Genomic DNA, 25765 nt, shown 5'->3' with positions numbered 1-25765 from the left:
CAATGTTCCAAAAATAAGTAAAATGCATAGAACAACTATCCTACTCTCAACATCTCCTAGGATCGTTAAAAGAAATTATGCATGTATATTTTCCAAGATAAATGCCGAAGACATTTTTTAAAATCATTTTAGGGTGTTCAAGTTTTATATATTTAATTATCATCCAACCACTGATTTTTTAAATCGACAGGCTCTGGATTTTAAATCCAAAATCTAGAGTGCTATGTATAATTACCCAAATAGCTTAGATGATTTAAGTGCTAGGACAGGAGAACTTTACAACAGAAAAATTATTACCACCTAAGTTCCAACACAATGGGTTTACATCTTACAATTTGGGGAAATGTCAAAGTTAAACTAAATGTAAATTAAACTGAAATTTAATTAAGAATAAACTTACCAAGTACAAGAAATATCCACCAAAGCCAATACTGTCCATTGAAATATCCAGTAAAATAATCAGAAAACTATGGAGTGAACATAAATATATTAACCATATTTATGTACCTGAATTTGAAAATGAAAGATCAGCCTCAATTTCAGAATCATGTACCTCAAATAATCTCTAGCACTTAACACAAAGAGAAAAAAAAAATGCCTAATACATTATGTAATACATACATAATTACTTAATACATTATGTAATATATACATAGTTACTTGAGGAGAAAAAACTCTTTAAAATCTTTTATACAATAGCTAACAAACTTATACAAAGTATTTTAGAAACAAAAATCAGTTTCAAGATGCTTGTAAGAAAGAAAGGTAAATTCTATGTATCTGAATCCAACTTTCTCATTAAAGAGTTCACATGTCGGTTCTTTCTTCATAATCTCTCAAAGCCACAACTACCATCCCAAACACACTACAGCAACCCGCTGCTTTAGATATTAACACCAAAAGCCACATTAGTTTAATCTTATCAGATGGGGATGTTCGGCTGACCTCTAAAAAGAAGAGCTTTTGACCTTCTGTACACCCCCTACTGTTAATCACTGCCAAGAATACTAGGCACATAAAGACCCCCAACTCATTAGACTCTTTTTATTTTCAAACTAGATGCTCCAGTATTCAGCTCTCAACAGTGAGCTGAGAACAGCTAAATGAACCTTGAAGTGGCATTTCAACAGTTCCTATTAGTGACCACGGTAGACAGTTTTATATGTTCTGTAAAATGAGAATATGAACAGGCAGATGGGAAGGGAGAGTTTGATGACAATGAACACGGCTATCTTTTCCTTGATTAGACTCTGGACGTCATGATTTTAATTACTGAAAAAAATTTTTGTAAAAAGTCAAACTAATTTTCTTCAGAGTTACTTCAGATAATTCTTCTCTATGACCCTTTAGCATTAAACAGTGTTGCAAATAGTTGTTTGTTGAAAGTAATATAACCTGGTCTAAAAGTATTGAAAATTATGTTGTTTTATCTACTCTGTTTCCATTGGTCTCCAAACTGAATCTGATTTAACTAAAAATGATTTTATCAAATGGAGACTTGCCCTCAAGTCTGAAATTAAAAGTATCTACCTCCAACTTTTTTTGATAATTATTTCCAACTATCCGTTGGTATTTTCCACAGAAGCATTTTTAAAAATCCTATAGGTTTGGTAATAACCAAAATGCTTATAAACTGTAATAAAAATATCACTACGGAGGATGCAAATGTACTAAAGATTATCTAAATCTATTTTTAAAACCTTAAATATTTCCATAGGAAGTATTTATAATTAATAAATCAACTATAATCTAAATTCTCAGCTTAGAGTTTCAAAAACTTCAGAGATTAAAAATTTTAAAGTGCCATTATAGATGCAAATTCCAGACTCCTACATCATTAAAATAAGTACGAGGGAGAGCTAAAAAATTAGGAAAACATAGCTTGTAAAGTAGGACTGCACTATATTTTTTAATCAAGTGATTACTAATTATAAATAAAAGATTTTCATATGGGTTTTAGAGTCTATAAGAACGAAAAGAAATAAAGAAGCAAAGCAATACATTTAACTAATATTTAAATATATTGTAGAATATATTTAATAAATAATACTAACAGGCAAGAGACAACCAGAAAGAACATCATCATTCTTCACCAAAAATATTTACCAAAGTTAGTTTTTATTTACTTCTGGGTAAAAAATATAATTACCTTCACCTTGAAATCAAAGAGAGACTTTGTAAAGTCCACTACGTAAAAAGGATAAACTAATAAGCTTTTGAACTCATTACTGAGTGAGCAAAAATGTTTAAGATACCAACAGTTGCAGGGCTGAGCCAAGTTGGGTTTTTTAATGAATAAATCCATCATGTTGACTGGCCAATCACAGGATGCAAAAATCAAATTTTGAAAAATAAATTAACTGACAATAGGAATTTATCTAATTTTATTTTATTAATGTAACACCAGCATTTTATTGTTTACATCCTGTCTACTTTCAAAAAGAGTTGTTAGTTTTTAACAAAACACATATGCATTTTCAAACAAATAATAAAAAGATCAAAAGCCGTAGACAGAAATAATACCAGAATTGGCTAAAGATATTTACATTAAATCTGAGGTTCATGGCAACTCAGAAACAAAAAGAAAAGCTGCAGTATGATTTATAAATTACTTATTGTCTAATAAAATAAAACAGGTTTTTAGGAGAAACCTTTCTCTCAGCACTGAGCTCCACAGGGAATTTATTGTTTGGAGCATTATAATAAAAATCAAAATGCAGTGTCATAGAGGCAGTACAGAACCAAGAGAACATGCACTGAACTGGGACCAAGCTAGTTTCTAATTCACATACAAACTATGGGATGTGGAGCAAGTTATTAGACTTTTTTTTATTCTTAGCTTCATCGTCAATATAATGGCTGCATTGTCATGAGCATCACTGATACAGGTAGGGGGTCAAGAATTTCATGTTGGTAACGAATTCTGCTTGGAACATAGTAAGTACTCAATGAATGGCTGCCATTATTACTTTATACAAAAGATCTTTAAAAATCCTTTTCTTGTATCAATTCTCAGTATACACTAAAGGCATGACATTAACCTTAACTCAGTAGCAGTACTTTATTTTTTTTAAAGGCACATTTTATGGTTTTGGGTTTGTTTGTTTTTTTTTTAGTTTATTTTTTTTTAGTAATCTCCACACCTATGTGAAGCTCGAACCCACGACCCTGAGATCAAGAGTCACATGCTCTTCTGACTGAGCCAGTCAGGTACCTTTCAGTAGCGCTATTATAAAGGGAAACTAAACAGTCCTGGTGATCAAACTTGATGCTAGTATATACCTTACAAAGCTTTGAGCACCTCTAGTCTTTGAATTTAAGTTCCCCACCTCATCACATTAACTGGAGTTAATTACTAGATAATCAACCCCCTCCCAACTAGGGCTACTATGGAAGAATTAGGAGCTAATACCCCTAGGGCATAGGTTGCATATAATGGACTAGACTACCTTCTTTTTTATAAATTTAGAATACACAAATTTATTAAGCTTAGGAGAACTGAAAAAACAGTCCTCAAATCATTTTGTGTTCTGTGACTAAGATGAGAAATCCTATTTGAATAACAGTAATTAGTTCTATTACTAATATAACCATAACCAACGGACATATCTAACTTCAACTCTTTTGAAGTTCTCTAGTAGTAACTTCTACATCATCTACTCCTATATCATCTCTTTATATTTGTATGGTCCGTAACACCTTAACAGATTTCTGCTCATCGTGGGAATCCACTCCACAACTTTGAAATGAAATTATAAAAAGAATCTGCCAGGGGGCTATTCTTACAATGGCTCTAGTTTTAATCATCTTAGAATCCATGCAATAAGGTCTCACCCAAGAATCAACTGATTAATAGCCAAAACCTTAATCTGGTCTGAACACAGACAAGGTCTGATAAGATTACTGAAACTCTGGGAGGCAGTAAGTTTAAAAATAAAGCAAAAACACATTAAATCCAGTTTTAATTTTTTAAATCAATTTGATAATATAGGTGCATAACAAGTGTCTGAAGTACGTAAGGGAAGCTGACATTTTACTATGTGACTGTACCGAATATTTTAGGAGCATTTGAGCATTCATTCAATTAGAAATCAATGTTTAAATAAATATGATTTGTTGAAATTATGCATTTTATCAACTGTAGAATAGCATTTAAATGTATAGGTTACTTGTAAGAAAACTTATTAAAACAATAAATAAAGACACTCCTGATCATTCTCCTAGGCCTTACCCTAAAGAAACCAGGGAAAAGGCTTCATAAAAAGGAGCCAAAGGGGGCCTTCAAAAGGCAAAGAGCTGGGGGAAAGCTATGCTAACACTACTACTGCTGGTGGAATGGACACAGAAAATTATTATGGGACAAGTTTTGAGATGGGAGAAAGAAGAGGACTTGGCATTATCTCCCAACACACCATCTCGTAAGTGATAAGAAGTAGACAGAGGGTGAATCCCAGGAACAACAGAGAAATGAGAAGAAAGGCTGAGAAGGAACACAAAGGAAAAAAGGTGAGTTCTGATAGCCACCTCAGGGGCCTTAGTTTACTTTTGAGTTCTTTCCCACCCCCAAAAAGAGTGGGAAAATAACTAAATCCATGACAATTTACTAACTGATAGAAATTTTTATGTTTTGACTGATCACAATAGTCATAGACACAGTTTACTGAGCACATTTGTGCAGCAACTGGGTGAATACTTTAATTCTATCACCTCTAAGACTCACAAAAATCTTGAAGGGCAGCTATTACCAACCCATTATGAAGAAACTAATGCTCAGAAAAATTAAAAATTTAAGGTTAGAACACTGATATAAATAAGACTCAAACTCAATTTTTTGTTTTCAAAGCTCTTTCCACGTAGTAAACAAGCTCTCATTTAAAATGTTCATCTCACAGAGATCACTACAATAATAAGAGGTAAGAATAAGTCTCAAAATAATTGAACTCCTAGACATAAAATGAACATTCATGAACCACAGACAGATTTTCATACATTTTAATTTTAGAGATAAGAGTAATAGACACTATCAAAACACTCACCCTAACGATAAGGATCCATTTGATCAATGAAAGTCCAAATCCACATATGGCACCATATCTTCCAGCTATGGTATTGGTGATACAGAAGGATAAACAAAACCCAAGCCAGTTGAAAATAAATGCCACTAAAAGCAAGAGAAGTAAAAAGTTCTTTTAAAGATCACACTTTGGAAACAAATTAACAAAGACATAATATTAACACTACTTTACTGCACAATGGAAATAACACTCCCCTTTCTTTTGACTCTGTACCAATTAAGTCTTCTTTATAGACTGTAGTTTACCTTTTGCAAATGTATTAGTTATTAACTATACATTAACAAACAGGTACGCTTGGTTTCTTGTCAGTTTGGCCAAGAGGAATCAATTCCTTAAAATGTGTCACCACTAGGTTAAACTGCATTTTTAAACCAGCTAATAAACCAAGTCACAGGGTAGCTCCCTTGTGATCCCACCCTAAGCAATCAGCCAACCAAACTGGATTTTTTAAAAAGCAATATTAAAGATGAGTCACATAAATTATAAAATATTTCCAGAGAAGATACTGTTCATTGCCTCTTCCTCCTACTTAACAAAACCTGTTTTTCCCTCTCCTGAAGAACCCACCTACCTACAAAGTCTTTAGTTTAGGGAAGTCTGGACTCCATACTTAACTCCAAAAGGTGAATCCTGAGTAGTCTGGGGGGAAAAAAAAAATCACAGGAGGCCAAAACTCCCTGCCAATTTTTTTTTTGAAATAGGATTTCTGAAAACCATTCTTCAGTTCTTAAAAACACATCAAGGAGATGGAGAATGGAATATAGGTTAAATAACAGTGGCTCTAAATTAATCACTGTTGAATCTGAGTGATAAATACATAGAAGTTTATTACATTCTTGCCTAGTTTATGAATTTCTACTATATATGTGTGTGTGTGTGTGTGTGTGTGTGTGTGTGTGTGTGTGTGTGTGTGTATATACATACTGTGTTTTTTTTTTTAAATACTGCTTTCCCCCAGATGTCTAGTTTGGATGTGACACCTGGAACCACTGCAGGGATCTTGCTATCAGCCTGAGGATTAAACTGTAACTCCAAACGGGCTAGAGAATGAAGGAAATCCAGGAGGAGCAGAACTATAGCACTGATACTTGCTACGGCTGGGATCTGCTTGTTCATGGATTTTCTGTTTTGTGAGATAATCTCCTAACTATTTAAAATAGTTGAATGAGGGTTTTCTATTACTTGTAGCAGAAACCATTCTGACACAGGTCCTTGAGATATAATCAGAGTGTCCTGTGTCCAAGAGAGTAACATTATCAAATAATAACAGTAACAACAGTAAAACCGAAGATCAATTTGAACAGAACTTTGTCCTATTCACTGCCCATCCTCTTACCCCAAATATCTCCACCCAACTCTCAGGGTAAACAAAGTAAATTACCTAGAGAAATGCTGACTTTTTCAGAATTCTGAAGACAGAGAGGAAACATTTTAGGATAAATTTAAATGAAATAGCTATTTCTTCAAAGCAATTTCCCTACTCCTGTAATTTCTTCCTTCCCAATGTCTTCTATAATTTCTTCTTTCTCCAAATGCTTTCCTGATCATTTATGGTAAGCTATGTTATATGGTGCAACAGTCAGGAGAATGAAATTTGAAGTAAGAGACCTGTGTTTGAGTCAAAGTGTACTCACTCACTAGATAAATGACCTTGGACTCACTGCTGACTCTGGTGAGCCACAGTTCTCTGATCTGTAGTACTACTTCACAAGGCTGATAAGGGGATTAAGTGAGATAATCAATTTAAAGAGTTTAACATGGTATAGAATCTGGCACATGGTGATCCCTAAAGAAATGTTAGCCATTATTACTACCCATACAAGATGATCTCTTTACAGAATAGGTTATATCTTTTCAAAAAAAAAAAAAAAAAAATCAGGTGACACTACTGGAAATAAAACTTGTTTACACTCCACATTTTTTTTGTAAACCCAGATACTGATCAGTACTTCACTGTCCTCTGCATCTGTTATCCAGTGCCCCCCAGCCACACTGCTTCTTCCACTTGCTCCAGGAACCTACCCTGCTCTACAAAGCGGGATATTTACACTTCAATTAATTAAAATGACAGGAAATTTAAAATTTAGTCCCTCAGTCACACTAGCCACATGTCAAGTGCGCAATGGTCACATCTGGCTGTAGCTACCATACTGGACAGCAGAGATACAGAATATTTCCAGCATCATAGAATATACTATTAGACATAGCTGTTCTACATCCAATGGGTTAATATTTGTGTTATCTGTGGAGAAACCATGCAACAGCTTTATGTAATATCTTCCTGTCTATTTAAAATAAAGAATTTACATTAATAAATAGCAGTAAAGATTCCCAACCTATGTGCCATACGTGTGCTGTGACTGGCTGAGAGAGTTACTCTCCTTCTCCTCAGCGGGTGGGTGAGGTCTGGGGCAGAGGACAGACTGCCAGCAGCCATGAGCAACTTATTACTTTATCCCAGTGATGCCTCAGTCTATCATTTTACAAGCATGTCACATGGTTATAACACAGGAAGCACTGATGGGGAAAATACAAAACAGCGAAATATTCCAAAAGTGCATTTTCACCTCTGAGCATGTTTAGTTCAGGGGAAAATTCAACATTGTTTTCTTCAAAATCAGATCTACTGGTATCTAGTACACATACCACTGTACCCACACCAGAAATAAGATCCAAAAAACAAAAAAGTACCTATTGAGTCATCATGTTTTCTCTTTCTGCACTCTGCCAGCAGCAGGGATTCCTACAAGCTATGCTCGTGCAATATAATGTATTATGGACTGAACTGTGTCTCCTTAAAACCCTAACTCCCCAGTGTGACTGAATTTAGAGATAGGGCCTTTATGGAGATAATTAAGGATATAAAGGTAGAGCCCTAATCCACTAGGATTGGTGACCTTATAGGAAGAGGAAGAGCACTAAGGGAGCTCTCTCTCCACCCACATGTAGAAAAGAGACCACGTGAGACACAGCAAGACAGCCGTCCACAGCCAAGAAGAGGACCCCTCACCAGAAACCAAATTTTCCAGCACTTTGATCTTGGACTTCAAGCCTCCAGAACTGTGAGAAAATAAATTTCCACTGTTTAAGCCACCCATATGGTGGTATTAGCTCTAAGAGACTAATACATAACTTTATCCATCTGTAATTGATTTAAGCACTAGGAAAAAAACAAAGTTGGTGACTACTTGAGTGTAGACAGATTCACTTTTTAAAAAAAATTTTTGAATGTTTATTTTATTTTTGAGACAGAAAGAGCATAAGCAGGGTAGGGGCAGAGAGAGGCAAAGACAGAGGATCTATAGAGGGCTCCGTGCTGACAGTAGAAAGCCCGACACAGGGCTTGAACTCACGAACCACAAGATCATGACCTGAGCTGAAGTGGGATGCTTAACCAACTGGGCCACCCAGGGGCCCCAACAGATTCACCTTTTATGGCCTTGGCCTATAAGATAGCAAGTAAAGCTGAACAGGTCTTAAAACACAGAAAGGGCAGAAGCATTAAATTCTGAATCCTCTATGACATGTCTGAATTGGCAAAAAAGAAAATAAATGTATGCTAAACCTTAAGTGTGTAAAATCCATAAAAGAAACATGTAGTAGAGGCAGGTGAATGTAATATGCCTAGGGAAAAAGACAGGAACACTTTTCTTTCAGCTTTACTTCATTTGTGCCATGTTTCCCTGGAAACTTAGGACAAAGCTTAAAAGGCATAGGGCACCTAGTCCCCACACAGTTAAGGCCCAACATGAAATCCAAAGAAGGAACAGACTTCCAAAACCTATATTCCTTAGAAAAAATAAAACTGGGGGGAGCAAGCAGCTACAAAGCAGGGCAATTAAGAAAAGTTGGTAAAGAATGCAAAGTGTTGCTCCAATTACACTCTCCACAGTCACGTTCACAGTGCCCTTCTTTGTATGAAAGTGAGTCAGACAGGTTAATGACATTTGAAAGAAGGCTGCCAATCAGTTTAAATCATGTAAAAGGTGAATTCTCAATTAAGGATGTGGAAGGAGGACATTACTACAAACTACCTTCACCCAACAGCACTCTATAATTTATGACATTTCACATATTTTAACTTATTTGATCTTCTCATTAGCCTTTTAAGAAGGGCAAAGTCAGAATTAATTCCATTCTACAGAAGGACAAATTGAGACCTAGAACAGCAAAGTGCCACATAAACTCACAAAGCAAGCAAGAGGTATAGGTAGGATAGGCACATCCAAGCCTTTCATGTCTTCTATGCAGTGATCTCTTTCTTACATATACCTCCCATCTACAGAAAGAGGGTAGCAGAACAGCCTAGAAAGCAATATTGTACACTACAGTTATCCATTAGTAAGACTTTACTTTTAAATTTTCAAAAGCCACAAGACACTTATTAATTACAAAAGGAAAAAATAGTGAAGAAAGCTAGCAGACACCACCTTAACCTGATGAGAACTGACATCACCAGTAAAAAGACATAACTGGATCACTGCCTCCTGATACGATGCACTGAGAAGGACACATCGTATCTATGGTATTTGTGTAGCAACTGGGCGAATGCTTTAATCATATCACTTCTAAGCCTCATAAAAATCATGAAAGGCAGCTGTTACCAGCTCATTATGAAGAAACTAATGCTCAAAATTATTTAAAATTTAAAGTTAGAACACTGATATAAGTAAGACCCAAACTCGATTTTTTGTTTTCAAAGCTCTTTCCATGTAGTAACGGGCTCTCATTTAGTAAAGTTACAAAATGTTCACACCACAGAGATCACTACAGTAAGTATAAAAGGTAGGAATAAACCCTAGAAGTAAAGTTTTCTAAACAGAGTCCATTCCATTGTTAAGCACTAGAGTTCAAGGTCATTTCCAGACTATCAATTATCCAATGAATTCAATCTTAATTTCTAGCTTTTAACTAACAACTGACTTTCATTCCATTGTCTTAAGAAGTCTGTTAAACAAGCAAGTTAGGCATGTATGAGACATTTTGCTGTGACACTTCAAGGGATTATGAAAAGCAAAAATTATCAAGGGATACATACATTTCTTTCTCTACATTTTCTGAACATAAACATGCAATTATTTTACAAATTTATGTGTAAACTTTTTTTAGGATTACATATGGTAAGAGACTGAAAAATGGATGTTGAAACAGAATAGGCAAGAATTAAGCCACCAAAGAGTTTTAACTGAAATATTCTTACTGATATTTACCGTAGTTTGTATTCACACAACTTTTATTACCTGAAATGCTTAAGCTATAAACCATATTAAAGAAAATCTATTTCTGACAACCAATAAGTGTTGGTGAGGATGTGGAAAAAAAGGAACCATCACACACTGCTGGTAGGAATGCAAACTGGTGCAGCCACTGTAGAAACTCTATGGAAGTCCCTCAGAAAGTTAGAACTGAAGTATCCTATGATCCAGTAATCACACTACTGAGTATGTACCCAAAGAATATAAAAACACTAATTCAATAGGATATATGCTACCCTATGTTTATTTCAGCATTATTTACAATAGCCAAATTATGAAAACAGCCCAAGTGTCTACCGATAGATGAATGAAGAAGATGTGATGTGTATACACACACACACACACACACACACACACACAGAGTAATACTATTCAGCCATTAAAAAAAAATGAAATCTCGGGGCACCTGGGTGGCTCAGTCAGTTGAATGTTCGACTTCGCCTCAGGTCATGATCTCACAGTTTATGGGTTTGAGCCCTGCATTGGGCTCTGTGACAACAGCTCAGAGCCTGAAGCCTGCTTCGGATTCTGTGTCTTCTTCACTCTCTGCCCCTCCCCTGCTTGCACTCTCTCTGTTTCTCAAAACTGAATAAACGTAAAAAAAAAAACTAAAAAAAAAAAAAAAAAAAAGAAATATTGCCATTTGCAACAACAAGGATGAAGCTAGAGAGTATAATGCTAGGTGAAATAAGTCAGAGAAAGACAAATATCATATGATTACACTCATGTGGAATTTAGGAAACAAAGGCAAGCAAACGAAAAAAAAAAAAAGAGAAAAACAAACCAAGAAACAGACACTTAACTATAGAGAACAAGCTGACGGTCACCAGACAGGAGGCGGTGGGGGAGGGGAATGGGTGAAATAAGTGATGGGGATTAAAGAAGATACTTATGATGCATACTGAAAATGTACAGAACTGCTGAATCACTATATTGTACACTTGAAACTATTATAACACTATGTATGTTAACTGTACTGAAATTAAAATGAAAAATTTTTAAAAATTAAAAAAATCTATTTCTGAACCACAGAAATAGAAAAGAGAAAAGAATCTAGACAATAGCTACTATTAGATAGTGGAAGCATGAAAAATATACCAAGTTGCAATTTGAAGAACAGCCACTAGGTGGTAGTGATTACAAATAAATCTATGCTCATCAAAGCAAATAAACTCAAACACTGGCCTACAGTCTACCACAAAAAAATATATTAGGAAATGAAGTCTGAAAATAATATATATTTTTACTCTTATAATATTGGTGCAGTACTTATAGAATGGGATGCATAAAAAATAAGGTGTAGAGGCATTAGTAAAAATGCAGTAAAAGTAGGTGATTTACACTAAATATATTAAATATATTTATATTAAATTATATACCACCACAGGACAAATAAGGTCAACCACGTGTCTAGGTTACCAAACACAACACTGTTTAATCAAGAAAAATGTTTTCAAATCTAAAAAAAAAATAAAGGTTAAAAAGACAGCAGGGTTAAGTGAAATCGAGAAATAGAGAAATAATCACTAAGCTCTGAGTCAAGTAACTAGATGGTATTAAATCACATTTTTATTCCTAAGAAACGGGTCTTTATACTAAAAATAGCCCAATTAATTTAAATTCTCTTTTCCAATTAAGATTTTTAAAAGCTATAACCATTAGAGGAATTAATATTTATGCTCTTAGCAAAATATGTGGAAGACTTGATAATAAAGGCTTACTAGTTAAACTAAAACTAAGAAAAAAGCCAGTTTACTACACTGACCGCACAAGACAGTAGTTATCTGTAGCCAAAGTGTTCCTTTCTACTATACCCAACATTGTATCTAATTACAAACTTTAACTAAAACCACAAGATTTAAATATTGCATATACATTAGCTGGCTGCGAAGCAGAACATAAGGTACTAAATTTGAAGAGAAAACGTAACTATCTTCCCACTAACCTACCATTTCTGAGTGGTTATCTACTTCTATTCTTCAGCAGGTGAAATGAAAGCAAGCAAGCAAGAAACCATTTCAAAATGGAGGATTAGTGATTTCCCAGACTCAAAAGTAACTCAAGAAGAATTTTCTATTTTTAAATTTGAATGTGATACTTTAAATAAGTAAAATATTCCTCAGTTTTATTATCAAAATAAACATTATACTTAAAATGAATGAAATATGCATTCTGTGAAAGCTTGGTCATTTAACCAGGTTGAGGGCAGAAATTCACCATATCCTAGTCTAAGAAATTTACTTACATGAATATTGGGTTTCTAAAACTTAATTTTAGCAATTAAACAATTCAAGTGTCATAATATTATGTACTGAGTATACTATATGCCAATCCCTGTATTAGGAATTTAAATAATAAGACTATAACACAGTCTTCCCTCAAAGCATAAAGCATACTTTATAAGTTCAGATATTAAACTAAGAATTCTGCAACATGTTAAAAAAAAAATCTTACTTAGGTTTCTGGTCTTCTAATCACTTACCATTCCCCCAAAGAAGACATACTTGCTTTCTTTTGTGTCTGAAATCACATTATTCCAGTTGCCCAAAATATTTCCTTTTCCAACCCTTCTTTCGTGCCTTATAAAGACGCTCAAATGGAAGTCCTTTGCCCCAAAAGCAGAAGTTAATAGTTTCATTCTGCCTGGTCCTACATCACTGCATGGACATGCAACATTTTTCATGCAAAAACATATTTAGCTTAAATATGCTTATATAACTCCATACAGTCAGTATCTAGCATAATGATTGCAATACACAGTTGTGTTTAATAAATTCTAGGATTTTTATGGTCTCACATGATCACATATCAGAAACAATTTATATTTTACACTAATTAGACACACTTTAACAATATTTGCCTTTCTTCACTATCTATGTTACTTTAAATACACATGTAGCCAGTATACCCAAAGAAACAATGTGGAAATGAAAAATCACTTACTGAAAAACGCCAGCATAAAAATTCCATCATTACCCACTCGGAGCTGGTCTGCATCACTAAAGTCATCTCTTGGTTGACACTCTTCCTCCTGAATCTGTAAAACATGTAACATTAGACTAGCACACTAAAAACTAATTACAACTTTATTATCTTAAGTATAAAGACAAAAAATTAAATAAAATCAAATGTCCTCAATTTGTTGTATAGACAAAACGATACAGAGAATACAATATCTGGCACAAAGTAATCAAAAACATTAGCAAGAATTAATTTTTCATGGGCACCCTTACAAAGGGTTAAACAAAAAAGATAAAAACTAAATACTGGATTAATGAAAATGATATCAAGAAAGATGTGACTGACACTGTGCATTTGCATCCAATGGGAAAGAGGAATTTTCATGATCATTGGTGGAGTCTAAATTATATGACCTCTATGGCTGGCAACTTGGCAATATTTATCAAAAAAAAAAATGTAACCTACAACTATATGGTCAATTAATCTTCAACAAAACAGGAAAGAATATCCAGTGGCAAAAAGACAGTCTCTTTAACAAATGCTGTTGGGAAAACTGGACAGCAACATGCAGAAGAATGAAACTGGACCACTTTCCTATACCATACACAACAATAATTCAAAATGGATGAAAGACCTAAATATGAGACCCAAAATCATTAAAATCCTAGAGGAAAATCCAGGCAGTAACCTCTTGGACATTAGCCGTAGCAACTTCTTACTAGATACATCTCTCCGGAGGCAAGGGAAACAAAAGAGAAAATAAACTATCGGGACTTGATCAAAATAAAAAGCTTCTGGGGCACCTGGGTGGCTCAGTCGGTTAAGCATCTGATGTCGGCTCAGGTCATGATCTCACAGTTCATGAGTTCGAGCCCCAGGTAAGGCTCTGTGCTGACAGCTCAGAGCCTGGAGCCTGTTTCGAATTCTGTGTCTCCCTCTCTCTGCCCCTCCCCCACTCATATTCTGTCTCTCTCTCAAAAATAAACATTAAAAAAAATTTTTTTAAGTAAGTAAATAGGGGCGGCTAGGTGGCTCAGTCAGCTTAGCATCCCACTTTGGCTCGGGTCATGATCTCGTGGCTCATAAGTTCAAGCCCCACATCCAGCTCTGTGCTGACAGCTTGGAGCCTGAAGCCTGCTTCGGATTCTGTGTCTCCCTTTCTCTCCCCCTCTCCCCTGCTTGCGCTCTCTCTCTCTCTCAAAAATAAATAAGTAAATAAATAAATAAACAAACAAACAGCTTCTGCACAGTGAAGGAAACAAAACTAAAAGGCAAACTATGGAATGGAGAAGATATTTGCAAATGACATATCTAAAAAAGGATTAGTATCCAAAATGTATGAAGAACTTATAAAACTCAACACCCAAAAAATGAATGAGCCAATTAAAAGGTGGGCAGAAGGCATGAATAGATTTTTTTCCAAAGAAGACATCTAGATGGCCAACAGACACAAGAAAATACTCACCATACTTCATCATCAGGGAAATGCAAATGAAAACTACAATGAGATACCACCTCACACCTGTCAGAATGGCTAAAATCAAAAACACAAGAAACAACAGGTGTTGGTGAGGATGTGGAGAAAACAGAACCCTCCTGCAGTGTTGGTGGAATGTAAACTGGTGCAGCTACTCCGGAAAACAGAATGGAGGAAGGTTCCTCAAAAAGTTAAAACAGAAATAACTCTATGATCCAGCAACTGCCCTGCTAGGTATTTACCCAAAGAATACAAATATACTACTTCAAAGGGAGACACGCACCTCAGTGTAGCATTATCTACAATAGCCATATTATGAAAACAGCCCAAGCGTCTGCTGATTGATGAATGGATAAAGAAGACATGGTACATACATACAATGAAATATTACTTGGCCATAAAAAAGAATGAAACCTTGCCATTTGCAATGATGTGGATGTGATGTGGAGCTAAAGACAGTATTTTGCTAAGCGAAGTCAGTCAGTCAAAAACAAATACCACATGATTTCACATATGTGAAATTTAAGAAACAAAACAAAGGATCATAGGGAGAAAGAGAGAAACCAAGAAACAGACTTAACTATAGAGAACTGATGGTTACCAGAGGGGCAGGGGATGGGTCAAAAAGGCGATAGGGATCAAGGACTGCACTTGTTGTGATGAGCACTGGGTGTCATATGTAAGTGTTGAATCACTAAACTGTACACCTGAAACTAATATCACACTGTATGTTAACTGGAACTGAAATAAAAACTCTTAAAAAGGAAAAAAAAATTTACCCACACACCCTTTGACCCAGCATTCCAGTTCTTGAAATACTCTGTACAAATTTACTTCTTATATTCCCACTTACAAGAAATCATGTATTAAAGATAATTTGTTGCAGCAATGTTAATAAGAGCAAAAGATCAGATACAATCTAAACGCCCACCAACAGTGGACTCTTGTCAGGAGACAATTCTTGATGAGTCCTTCATGTTTCTGATTGTCTTCCAGGTGGAGGCAATGGCTGCCCTTCTTCTGTACTATCTTTTCAAGGATGTTTATACTGCAGACGGCTTTGGAAGAGAGAGCGTGTCACTCCCTAGGGCAGAGATGTGGGCATGTTTAGTGACCATTAAAAATACATTGGGTTCACTAAACTCAAGGTTCCACACTGTGTGTGGAAACATTACTTGGTCCTCTTTGTGTTTCTTAGTGGGAACTGAGGCTCAGGAGACTGGTCAAGAAAATGCTAATATATTCATAGCAGTCTCACTACATACACTGCCAAAAGAAAAAGACTTTCAGAACCATATTGCTCATTATTTGGGCCAAAAGATCCCTCAAGTACTCTGCAATCATATATCGTAGAAAATTCAGTGATTGGCAATGACTAAATACACAATAAGATTTTGTATAATTTCAAGTTAATTCAAGAAATAAGCATTAAAACCCAGTGTAAGCCCCTCCAAACCAGTCAGTATGATAGCAAGAATATAAACATTTCATATTTTTTCTAAATATCAGTCCAGATATTTTTATCACACATCATTTGTAAAAAGAAAACACATATGCAAAGATACCTTTTACGACATTAACAATGTAAAACATACACACATCAACACACATTTCAAAATAATCTGATAACTTTACCAGAGAGGAATGACCACTAAATTACAGTAGCATAATTGATTCCATGGAATTTCACTCAACCATTAAAATAACAGAGAAACATTTATATAAAATGCTTAAAAAATAAAAGAAACTCTGTGATAATTTCAACAACATTAAACACAGCTTTATAAATCCCAAAACTGGTAAAAGACACCAATATATTTTAAAATGAAAAGCTGTAAGAGAACAAGTGTGGTATTTTCTTCTTCCTAATTTCTTTCTCTTCATTGCTAATTTTTAAAAAGCATTCAACTTAATAAACTGTAATTTATTAAATACCAAGTATGTGCCAGATAATAGTGAGGTGCTAGAAATGTAACCACAAGGTCCTCGTCCTGGAGTGGCTCACAATTTATAAAGTGTTAGTTTTTGTGTCAAAAGACAAGTTACTGACAAACTTTAAAATAAGGTACAAAAAAACAAACACTGCTCACTATTAGGTTGTAAGATAAGACTACCTGGTGAATAAGCCATGTTCTAAAAGCTTTTCCTCACAGAGAGCAAGACAAGGCTTGCTTCTTTCTTTGGAGAGTTCTACCCTACTGTGTGCAAGTTAGGGCAATAGAGGTCCCAAACTTGCTTAACATCCTTTTAAGGACCTCTGCCATTTCCAAGGTCTCTAGAGAGACACTCCCTGAGAAAAAGAGTCCTTCTGGTTCACGGAGAGTGCATGCATGTATACAATGCATGGACAACCACATATGTGCCAGGCAACCTAGAGTTGATTTTGATAGAAACTCCACACTCTATACAGATCTATGCTCCTTCCCTATGATTCTCTCCTCCAAGCATCAAAAAACCCTTATTGACTGAGCTGTATTTATGCCACGGTCTTAACAAAGACTTGCTTTCCCCCTCAGAGGGAAAAGGCATAAATAATAAATTTGAGGCTTGCTGTTTTTACTTATGTGCCCAAAGCTATTTATGTTGACATTTAACTCTGTGTGTTGGAGTACAAGAGTGGGAGCAGGCATGGAAAGTGCTGTACTGATAAAAGAAACCCATCCAGGAGAAAACACTCACCTATCAAATACACTACTTGCTGGGCTCTGGCCTGATGGCAGGAGAACGCTGTGCACAAAAACTCCTTTCTCTCCCTTTATCCCTCACCTCATTCTAGCTTTCTGTGTAAACATAAGTTTGGGTGTCTTTTCCTGAAAAAAAATGGGATGAATCTAGGACTCTGAAATGGTACTCATCTCTAACGTCTAAAGCAAGAAAAAAGGGCAACAAACTCTAGCCCGGCTTGCAGCCATGCCGAAATGAAATAACTTCCATCTTTTACTGGACTGTAAAATAGCGCACATGCATCTTGTTGACTGTCCACTACTGAGATAGTCACTCCTTTACCAGAACAAGAAGTAGCATCCATATGTATCACTGGCTCTCCTACGGAGACAGTAAGGGGAGAAGGGGCAGGTGGAATCCTTGACCATCATTCTTAAACTTCTAGTGTGGGATGTGTTAAAACGCCAAAAAATATTAAAAAGTTAGTTGACAAACATAATTTGGAGGACTTGTAATGTTATTTCTCTGTGTTTTTTAACCTACACTGAGTTCATTCAGAGTCACTAGACTGGCTATACTAATATACACAATTGAGTAGGGGAAAAAAAGATGCTTTATGATTGTAGTTAAGGACCACAAAATCCAAATGATATAAAGAAGGAAATAAGGATATCAACAGTGAAGAGGTCAATGGGATGCAGTAACTAGAGTGAGGGGGGTAAAAGTCAGCACGTGAGGGAAGACAAATCAGGACTTAGGAAACATATTGGTAAAGATAAGGACTAGGATGTCCACAAACTAAGATGGAGTGTAGGAGGAAGACTGATATAGAAATAAACAGAAACAGAAACGGTGGAGAAGGTGGATTTAACTAGGAGAGTGCCAATTTCACCATAGCATGACAACACACATAAGTAGTAGTAGAGAAAATACTAAAAAACAATCTACATGCACAAACACTCTTAGAGAACTATTTCTGACATTACTGAATGTACTCAGAATTACTAGACGATATTCTCAAAAGGAAGCAATCAGATCGCCTTACTCTCTGAGCTGTTTCTGCTGCTGCAGCCGCCATGGCAGCAGCCTTGGCCTTCTCGGCTTCATCGTATGTAGGAAGGGAGGTAGCGACACTGTAGGGAGGTGGCACAGGATAAAACTCACTATAAACTTCTGAATCTGAAGAAAGGGATTAAAAAAGGACAACCATTAAAACAAACTATTTAATAAAATTTTTATAGTCAAAAACATAATTTAATAATTTACAACAGGCTACTAAAGACTATTACTGCTATTTGTAGTCTTATTTTATAAAGCTAGGTAGTATGTAAGTTACTAATTCAATCCTATGTGTTAGTTTAGTCCCGTATCTATTATAAAGGGAAAAGACTCATAAATATCATCTAAAGGCTGTTACAAAAAACAAAAATATCAAGAATGAAATCTGAAAATCTGTGCAAGACAAGGGAGGTGAGAAAGTCATCACATATGAGCATCCATTCTACCTACTGCTATGCTCAAAGAATTTAATTTACTTGCTCATAATCTCATAGCCTAAAAGGAGAAGTATCAGGAATAATAACACTTGTATAGTACTCATTATTTAATATGCCACTTCTATAGACATTAATCCTAGCAACTCTCAAGTTCAGAAAACTTAAGGAATTTGCCCAGTATTACACAACCAACAAGTGGCAGAGTCCAGGGATTTCCTAATTACCAATATTTGCTCTCATAACATGTGAGGTTCATTTTTTTTTTACATGTCAGTTTTAGCAACTGTCCAAATCTCTTCAGCAAACTCAACATTTCTCTTTCCTAAAAAAGACTGGTGATTTTTAGTTCTTTTTTACTCCTCTCCCCCTCTTCTCATTTTTTTCCATATCTACCTAGTTTTTCAGAGTTTCTTTTTATGAAGAATTTTTCCCTCCCCAATTTTTAGATGATTTTTAAAATATGATCTTCAGAAATATAACACAATAGCAAGGGGAGAGTGCTAATTTTACTTTTTTTTTAAGTTTATTTATCTATTTGGAGAGTGACAGAGACAGAGCAAGTTGGGAAGGGAGCAGAGAGAGAGAGAAGGAGAATCCCAAGCAGACTCCACACTGCCAGCACAGAACCTGATGCGGGGCTCGAACTCACGAACCTGTGAGATCATGACCTGAGCTGAAACCAAGAGTTGGACGCTTAAGCAAATGAGCCACCCAGGAGCCCCAAAGAGTGCTAATTTAGAAAAAAAACCTGCATCACTTATCACCAACTTCAGCAGTACAGGTAAAGCGATACGTACAGGTTGATATACTGATTAGACTCATGCTAGCATCACTGCCAAGAAAATCAGACTCTCAAAGTTGTCCACGCCCCAATGTCTGACATCACTTTCGTGATTTCCTCGATTATAAATACAGCATTTGCACATTTTCTATATCAGTTTATAATTTTCTCTATCAGAATTTCTTGCATTTCCACATGAAAACACATTTCACTCTAGCAATTCTTTTCCTTTTGTATTTTAATGTATACTGGTTTTAAAAGAAGTTTTTTAAATGCTATCAATAAGAGCTAAGGATATGAAGCTAGGCAATTTTTAATCCAATGACAGGTAATGCTAGTAGCAGCAGAACACTGAGTACCACCAAAATGGTACAAGGCTCATAAATCCTTAGAAATGACTTCTTATTCAGATGTAAAAACACCACACACAGTCAGGAAAATAGATTTCTTTAGTTCTGAAGCCTCGAATAGAAGCAAAATTTAAGTGAAAGCAATGGTTATAAATTTTAAGGCAGTAACATTAAAATTATAAACTTAAAAACTGGAACAATGACATACATTACCCAAAAGGATGAGATCTTTTACATTAACAACAGATATGTAATTTTTGAAAAGTTTTAACTCCCGTGAAAGGCAAAATGAAACTAACAAATGCAATGCAAACTGGGAAAAAGCACTGCTATCGTTTTAACTTTCACTGGTTAATTTTACTTATTTTTTATCTACCCTTTAAGGCAGCAGTTCTCAACCAGAAAATTTAAAGTCTGGGGAGCTCCAATCCTAGCTGCTCGTCTTAAGCTGTGTGACCTCAAGCAAATCACTTAAGCACTTTATGAAGCTCTACTTTCTCATCCATAAAACCGACTCAGCAAGGCTGTTACTTGCTGTTATATGACAGGATTTAAGAGTAGTCAAGAGGACTCTGTAAACTGTAAAGCATTATACAAATGTCAACTATTATTATTGATGGCGCTCAGATCTATAAAACCAGTCATAAAGTGACCTACTGAAGAACATAATCTCCACAGAAAACTGGTACTGTCCATGCTTAAAATTTAACAGTAAAAGGCTGAAGAAAAACACTATTGATGTTTTTCATTAAAGAGAAGCAAACTTCTAGAATTACTCAGTTCTTGTGTTCAATTACAGTCATGAATGGCCTTTTAGTACAAGTGTAAAAATAAGGCCAGTAGTCACACAGATTATAAGAATAACTGAATACCTAGGTAGCAAGGACAACCTGTCTTACAATGGAAATTTATCCAATCTCTAAAAATGACATGATCTGTGTGGCACCTGGGTGGCTTAGCTGGTTAAGCATCTAACTCTTAATTTTGGCTCAGGTCATGATCTCATGGTTGTGAGATCAAGCCCCATGTCAGGCTCCACACTAAGTGTGAAACCTGCTTGGGATTCTTTCTCCCTCTCTCTCTCTCTCTCTCTCTCTCTCTCTCTGCCCCTTTCCCACTAACACTGTTTCTCTCTCAAAATACATAAAAATTAAAAAAAAAAAAATGACATGCTCCATTATCAAAACTATTCTAGAGCATAGAAGAATGAGAAGCTTCTCAATTCATGCTATGTTGCTTCCATACATAATATTAATACTAAAACCACAAAGACAGTACAAGGGTTAAAGATCCCACTAATAAAATTGCAAAACTTTTGGGAAAAAAAACATTAACAAATATAAATCCAGAATGGATTAGAATATGGTAACAATTTAGTCTATGAATGCAGAAATGAATTGGCTTAAAAAGAAATCTAGTAATAACATATTTCATTATGTCAAAAATTAAAGGAGAAAAAAACATAATTCTGTGATAAAGACCCAAAAAGATGACTTCAAGGTTTCTGGCCTAGTGGAGCCATTTACCGAAGTGAAGACAACTGACAAGGAAAAGGTTCAGTGATGGAGGAAGAAGCCATTGACAGTTTTAAAGGTACTGAAACCTCCTTTATTCTTTCAAACTCTTCCCATCAAGAGGTGGAGACTAATTGTCTTGAATAAAGACTAACCCCAGATATTCACTTCTAACAAATCAAATGTGGCAGACGTGACACTGTGTGACTTGAGTGGTAATGCCACAACAGGTGACACAGATTCTATTTGGCTTGTTCTTGGAACTCAGCCTCCATTCAGTGAGGAAGCCCAGGCCACAAGAGGTCACGTACAGGTGTTCTGGCCAACAGTCTCAGCGGAGGCCCCAGCGGAAGCTTGCATCAGCTGCCAAATATGTAAATAAGGAAGCCTCATGATGACTCCAGCTCCAGGTCACCAAAAGATAATAATAACATGAGATCCTGGGAGACAATCACATAACTGAGTCTAGCCCACCCCAAAAACCATGAGAACTGGTAACACTAAATGACTGCTACTTTACTCTGTTTTATGGTAGCTTGTTATACAGCCAGGCAATGGTGGCCACAAGAAAAAAACCTGTAATTTCAATCTTAGCATTGTCCATCATTCAAACACAGGCAAAGCATCAGGAAAATAACTCCTTTTCTTTCTTTAAGACTACCATCAAATAGATTTATTTTTCTTTTACCTAGACTAGAATAGCAAATTCACTGCACTATATTCTGGAAACTCGTAGAATAATGAAAAAAAAATTAGCCCAAAATAAATTTTAGCTAGCACCAATCCAGCTGTTAAATCTTATGGCCAAAGACAAATAAAACTGATATAAATCAATATAAAAACTGTCCATCAAACTGGGCACTAAACAAGCACATTGATCAAATAAACATTATATACAAATAAAAGGAGTAAGCATTTACTAAATTAGTGAGAATACCTTCGTAAGAAAATCATTTTCAGCAATTGCATAAAATTATAAATGGAAAAAGTAAATGGTATGATCTTTTTACACACCCATATGGTCTAGATAAAATTTGTAGAAGTAGAAATGGTAACAAGATAAGGTTGGCAGAAGTTTGAGAAGTATTGATATTGATTACAGAATAAGAGATAAGAAAGATGAATACTCTAGTGAAGGGTCTTCTAATATTAAAATGTTTCTTATAATAGATTTAAAAAGTGTTTCCTAAAGAATACATAAAATACGTAGAGGTTATTTACAATCATATACAAAAGCACATTTAAAAATTTAAATATTTGTTTTTGAGAGAGTGCAAGCAGGGGAGGGGCAGAGAAAGAAGAGGATAAAGGATCCAAGCAAGCTCCGCACTGACAGCAGGGAGCTCCACGTGGGGCTCGAACTCACAAACTGTGAGATCATGACCTGAGCCAAAGTTGGACGCTCAACCAACTGAGCTACCCAGACGCCCCTAAACTTTTTTCAATTATATAATGATTAACTCCAAGAAACAACAAATGTTTGCAAGGATGTGCAGAAAAATAAACTCTCATGCACTGCTATGGGAATGCAAACTGGTGCAGCCACTGTGAAAAACAGTATGGAAGTTTAAAAAGTCAAAAATAGGGGGTGCCCAGGTGGCTCAGTCGGTTAAGAGTCTGACCTCAGCTCAGGTCATGATCTCACCATTCATGGGTTTGAGCCTTGAGTCGGGCTCTGTGCTGACAGCTCAGAGACTGGAGCCTGCTTCCGATTCTGTGTCTCCCTCTCTCTCTGTCCCTTCCCAACTCTCACGCGTGCTCTCTCACTTTCTCTCTAAAAACTAAATAAACATTAAAAAAAATTGTTTTTTAAGTCAAAAATAGAACTACCCTATGATCAAGTAATCGCACACTACTGGGTATTTACCCAAAGAACATGAAAACATTAATTTGAAAGGATATATGCGCCCCTATATTTATTGTAGCACTATTTACAATAGCCAAATAGCCAAATTATGGAAGAAGCCCTAGTGTCCACTGGTAGATGAAAGGATACAAAAGATATGGTGTGTATGTATATAGTGGAGTATTATTCAGCTTTTTTAAAAAAGAATGAAATCTTGCCATTTGCAACAACATGGATGGAGCTAGAGAGTATAATGCTAAGTGAAATAAGTCAGGGAAACACAAATACCATATGACTTTACTCATATGTGGAATTTAAGAAACAAAACAAATGAGCAAAGGAAATAAAACAGAGACAAACCAAAAATGAGACTATGAGACTATTAACCATAGACAACAAACAAATGGTTATTGGAAGGACGTGAGTAAAGGGATGAGTGAAATAGGTGAAGGGGATTAAGAGTACACTTATGATGAGCACTGAAATGTACAGATCTGCTAAATTATTGTACACCTGAAACTAATATAACACTGTATGTTAACTGTACTGGAATAAAAGTAAAGAATAAAAAATAAATTATATAATGATTAGCTTAGCATTCCTGGGAAAATACAAATTGTGGCCGGAGAAACTGAGGAGGGTATTTCTTTAGAATGACCTGAAAAGATAAGATGAACAGTAAGAAGCCAGAACCACTGTCGTATGTCCAGGAATTACTACCATATGTATGTGATAACATTATGTACACCCTTCACCTCCGTTCACACATACCACATTCCTGCTCACACTCAGCATCAATAATACCTTGTTTTACAACTATGTAAGTAGATATACACAAACACAAATATATAAAAATATGTCGTGTATATACAATGTATTTATTTCTTCCAAAAGCAATATGCTACTCTGTTGGAAATAGTAATAAGCATAAGCAAGTTTATACTTATAATTTTTTTTGAAAACAACAAGAATATGAGGCAAGTAATATATGAGTAAACATTTCACAAACTATCCTTGGGAAAACCTTTTTTTAAAAAATCATAAAACCAGGAAGCCTCTTAATAGACTCGATAATTACACAAAACCATACTGGTTAAAAAAAAAAAAAGGAGATATTAAAAATATTACTTGTCGTTTCAAACTAGAAACAATACCTGAAGTTGTAGGTACTTCCACAGTAATACTGCTATAAGGTGGAGGAGAAGAGTCAGTTTCAAGTACTGATGCAGAAGGAGCAGTCTGCGGTGTTGAGTTTGAAGTCGATGGTTGCTCTACAGCAGATGACTCTGAATTATCCTCTTCATTGTGAAGCTAAGAGAACAAGGAAAAAGAAAACAATAATGTAATTCTCATTATTATTTTTAAAAAATTTAAGCTGATTTTCAAAGACTGTTTTAGGCAAAGGATCACTTTTTAGCAAAAAACAAAGAAAAATAGCATTTAAAAAGATGAACAAAATTTGTAAGAGACCTAAGCAGTCATTAAAAAATTGTATTTTTGGTAGTTTCTCTACAATAAAATTGAGGTTCAAATTAAGCACTTGTAAAGAAAAAAAATCATGACTAAAATACATTCAAATCCATTCAATCCTACAGTTAATTATCATCTACCATGTATTAATCGCTACAAAGAAAACAACTAATACAACCACAATACCATTTCTATTACACTAGCATCTAGGATAACTGAAATGTAACCTGAATTAATAAAATGAAATAATAATATATAAACATTTCAAAAATACAGAATACTCTAAGGAGGTCTTCTCAAGTACCAGAAGAATTACTTATCAAGCAAGATGAATCAATGTGTATATAAAATCTTGGAAGATGCTCTTCAACACAACAAACGGACTGAAAGCTCAGAATTGCAAAATAATACGTTGGATCTGTATTTAACTCATTTAATCCTCACCACATATCTATGAAATAGTATTATCCCCATTTGACAGATTAAAATGGGGGAAGGGAACAACCCTGAAAGGGCTAGAGTAACTTGCTAGACATCACAACAGCCAGGACGGGTAAGGCCAGGACTCAAACCTGAGCAGCAGGGCTGCAGACTTCTTACTTCATTTACAAGTAACCTTTTAAAAAGTCTTTCAAAAACTTTAAATTTGTTAGGAGGTGATGATAACGACATACAGTCAAACTAATTCGAGGTCAACCAAAAGCATCAGTATCTAAAAAGTGACTCATCAAAAAGGTACTATAATTGATCCCTATATTTGCAAAAGAGTTCTTATTAACTATTTAAAAGAATTTTAATATAATTTATTGTCAAGTTAGCTTACAGTATATACAGTGTGCTCTTGGTTTTGGGGGTAGAATCTCAAGATTCTTCGCC

At 35.3% G+C, this 25765-nt stretch overlaps 1 protein-coding gene across 2 annotated transcripts in view; it reads right to left on the bottom strand.

Moving 5' to 3' along the window:
- The window catches only part of NDFIP2 (Nedd4 family interacting protein 2), a 63639-nt gene that overhangs the window by 6148 nt on the left and 31726 nt on the right, over nucleotides 1–25765 (bottom strand). For both annotated transcript variants that reach the window (XM_053216976.1, XM_015066052.3), the window contains 5 exons: nucleotides 24574–24730; nucleotides 18478–18611; nucleotides 13274–13367; nucleotides 5037–5161; nucleotides 401–467 (listed from right to left, as the gene is read on the bottom strand). In XM_053216976.1, coding sequence (XP_053072951.1) covers nucleotides 401–467; nucleotides 5037–5161; nucleotides 13274–13367; nucleotides 18478–18611; nucleotides 24574–24730 — 577 coding nt within the window. The remainder of the gene's footprint in view (nucleotides 1–400; nucleotides 468–5036; nucleotides 5162–13273; nucleotides 13368–18477; nucleotides 18612–24573; nucleotides 24731–25765) is intronic.

Source organism: Acinonyx jubatus, chromosome A1 (assembly GCF_027475565.1).
Source record: "Acinonyx jubatus isolate Ajub_Pintada_27869175 chromosome A1, VMU_Ajub_asm_v1.0, whole genome shotgun sequence".
Classification (NCBI taxonomy): Eukaryota; Metazoa; Chordata; class Mammalia; order Carnivora; family Felidae; genus Acinonyx; species Acinonyx jubatus.
Note: the sequence above shows the minus strand (reverse complement) of the source record. Positions and strands in the feature narration are given on the sequence as shown.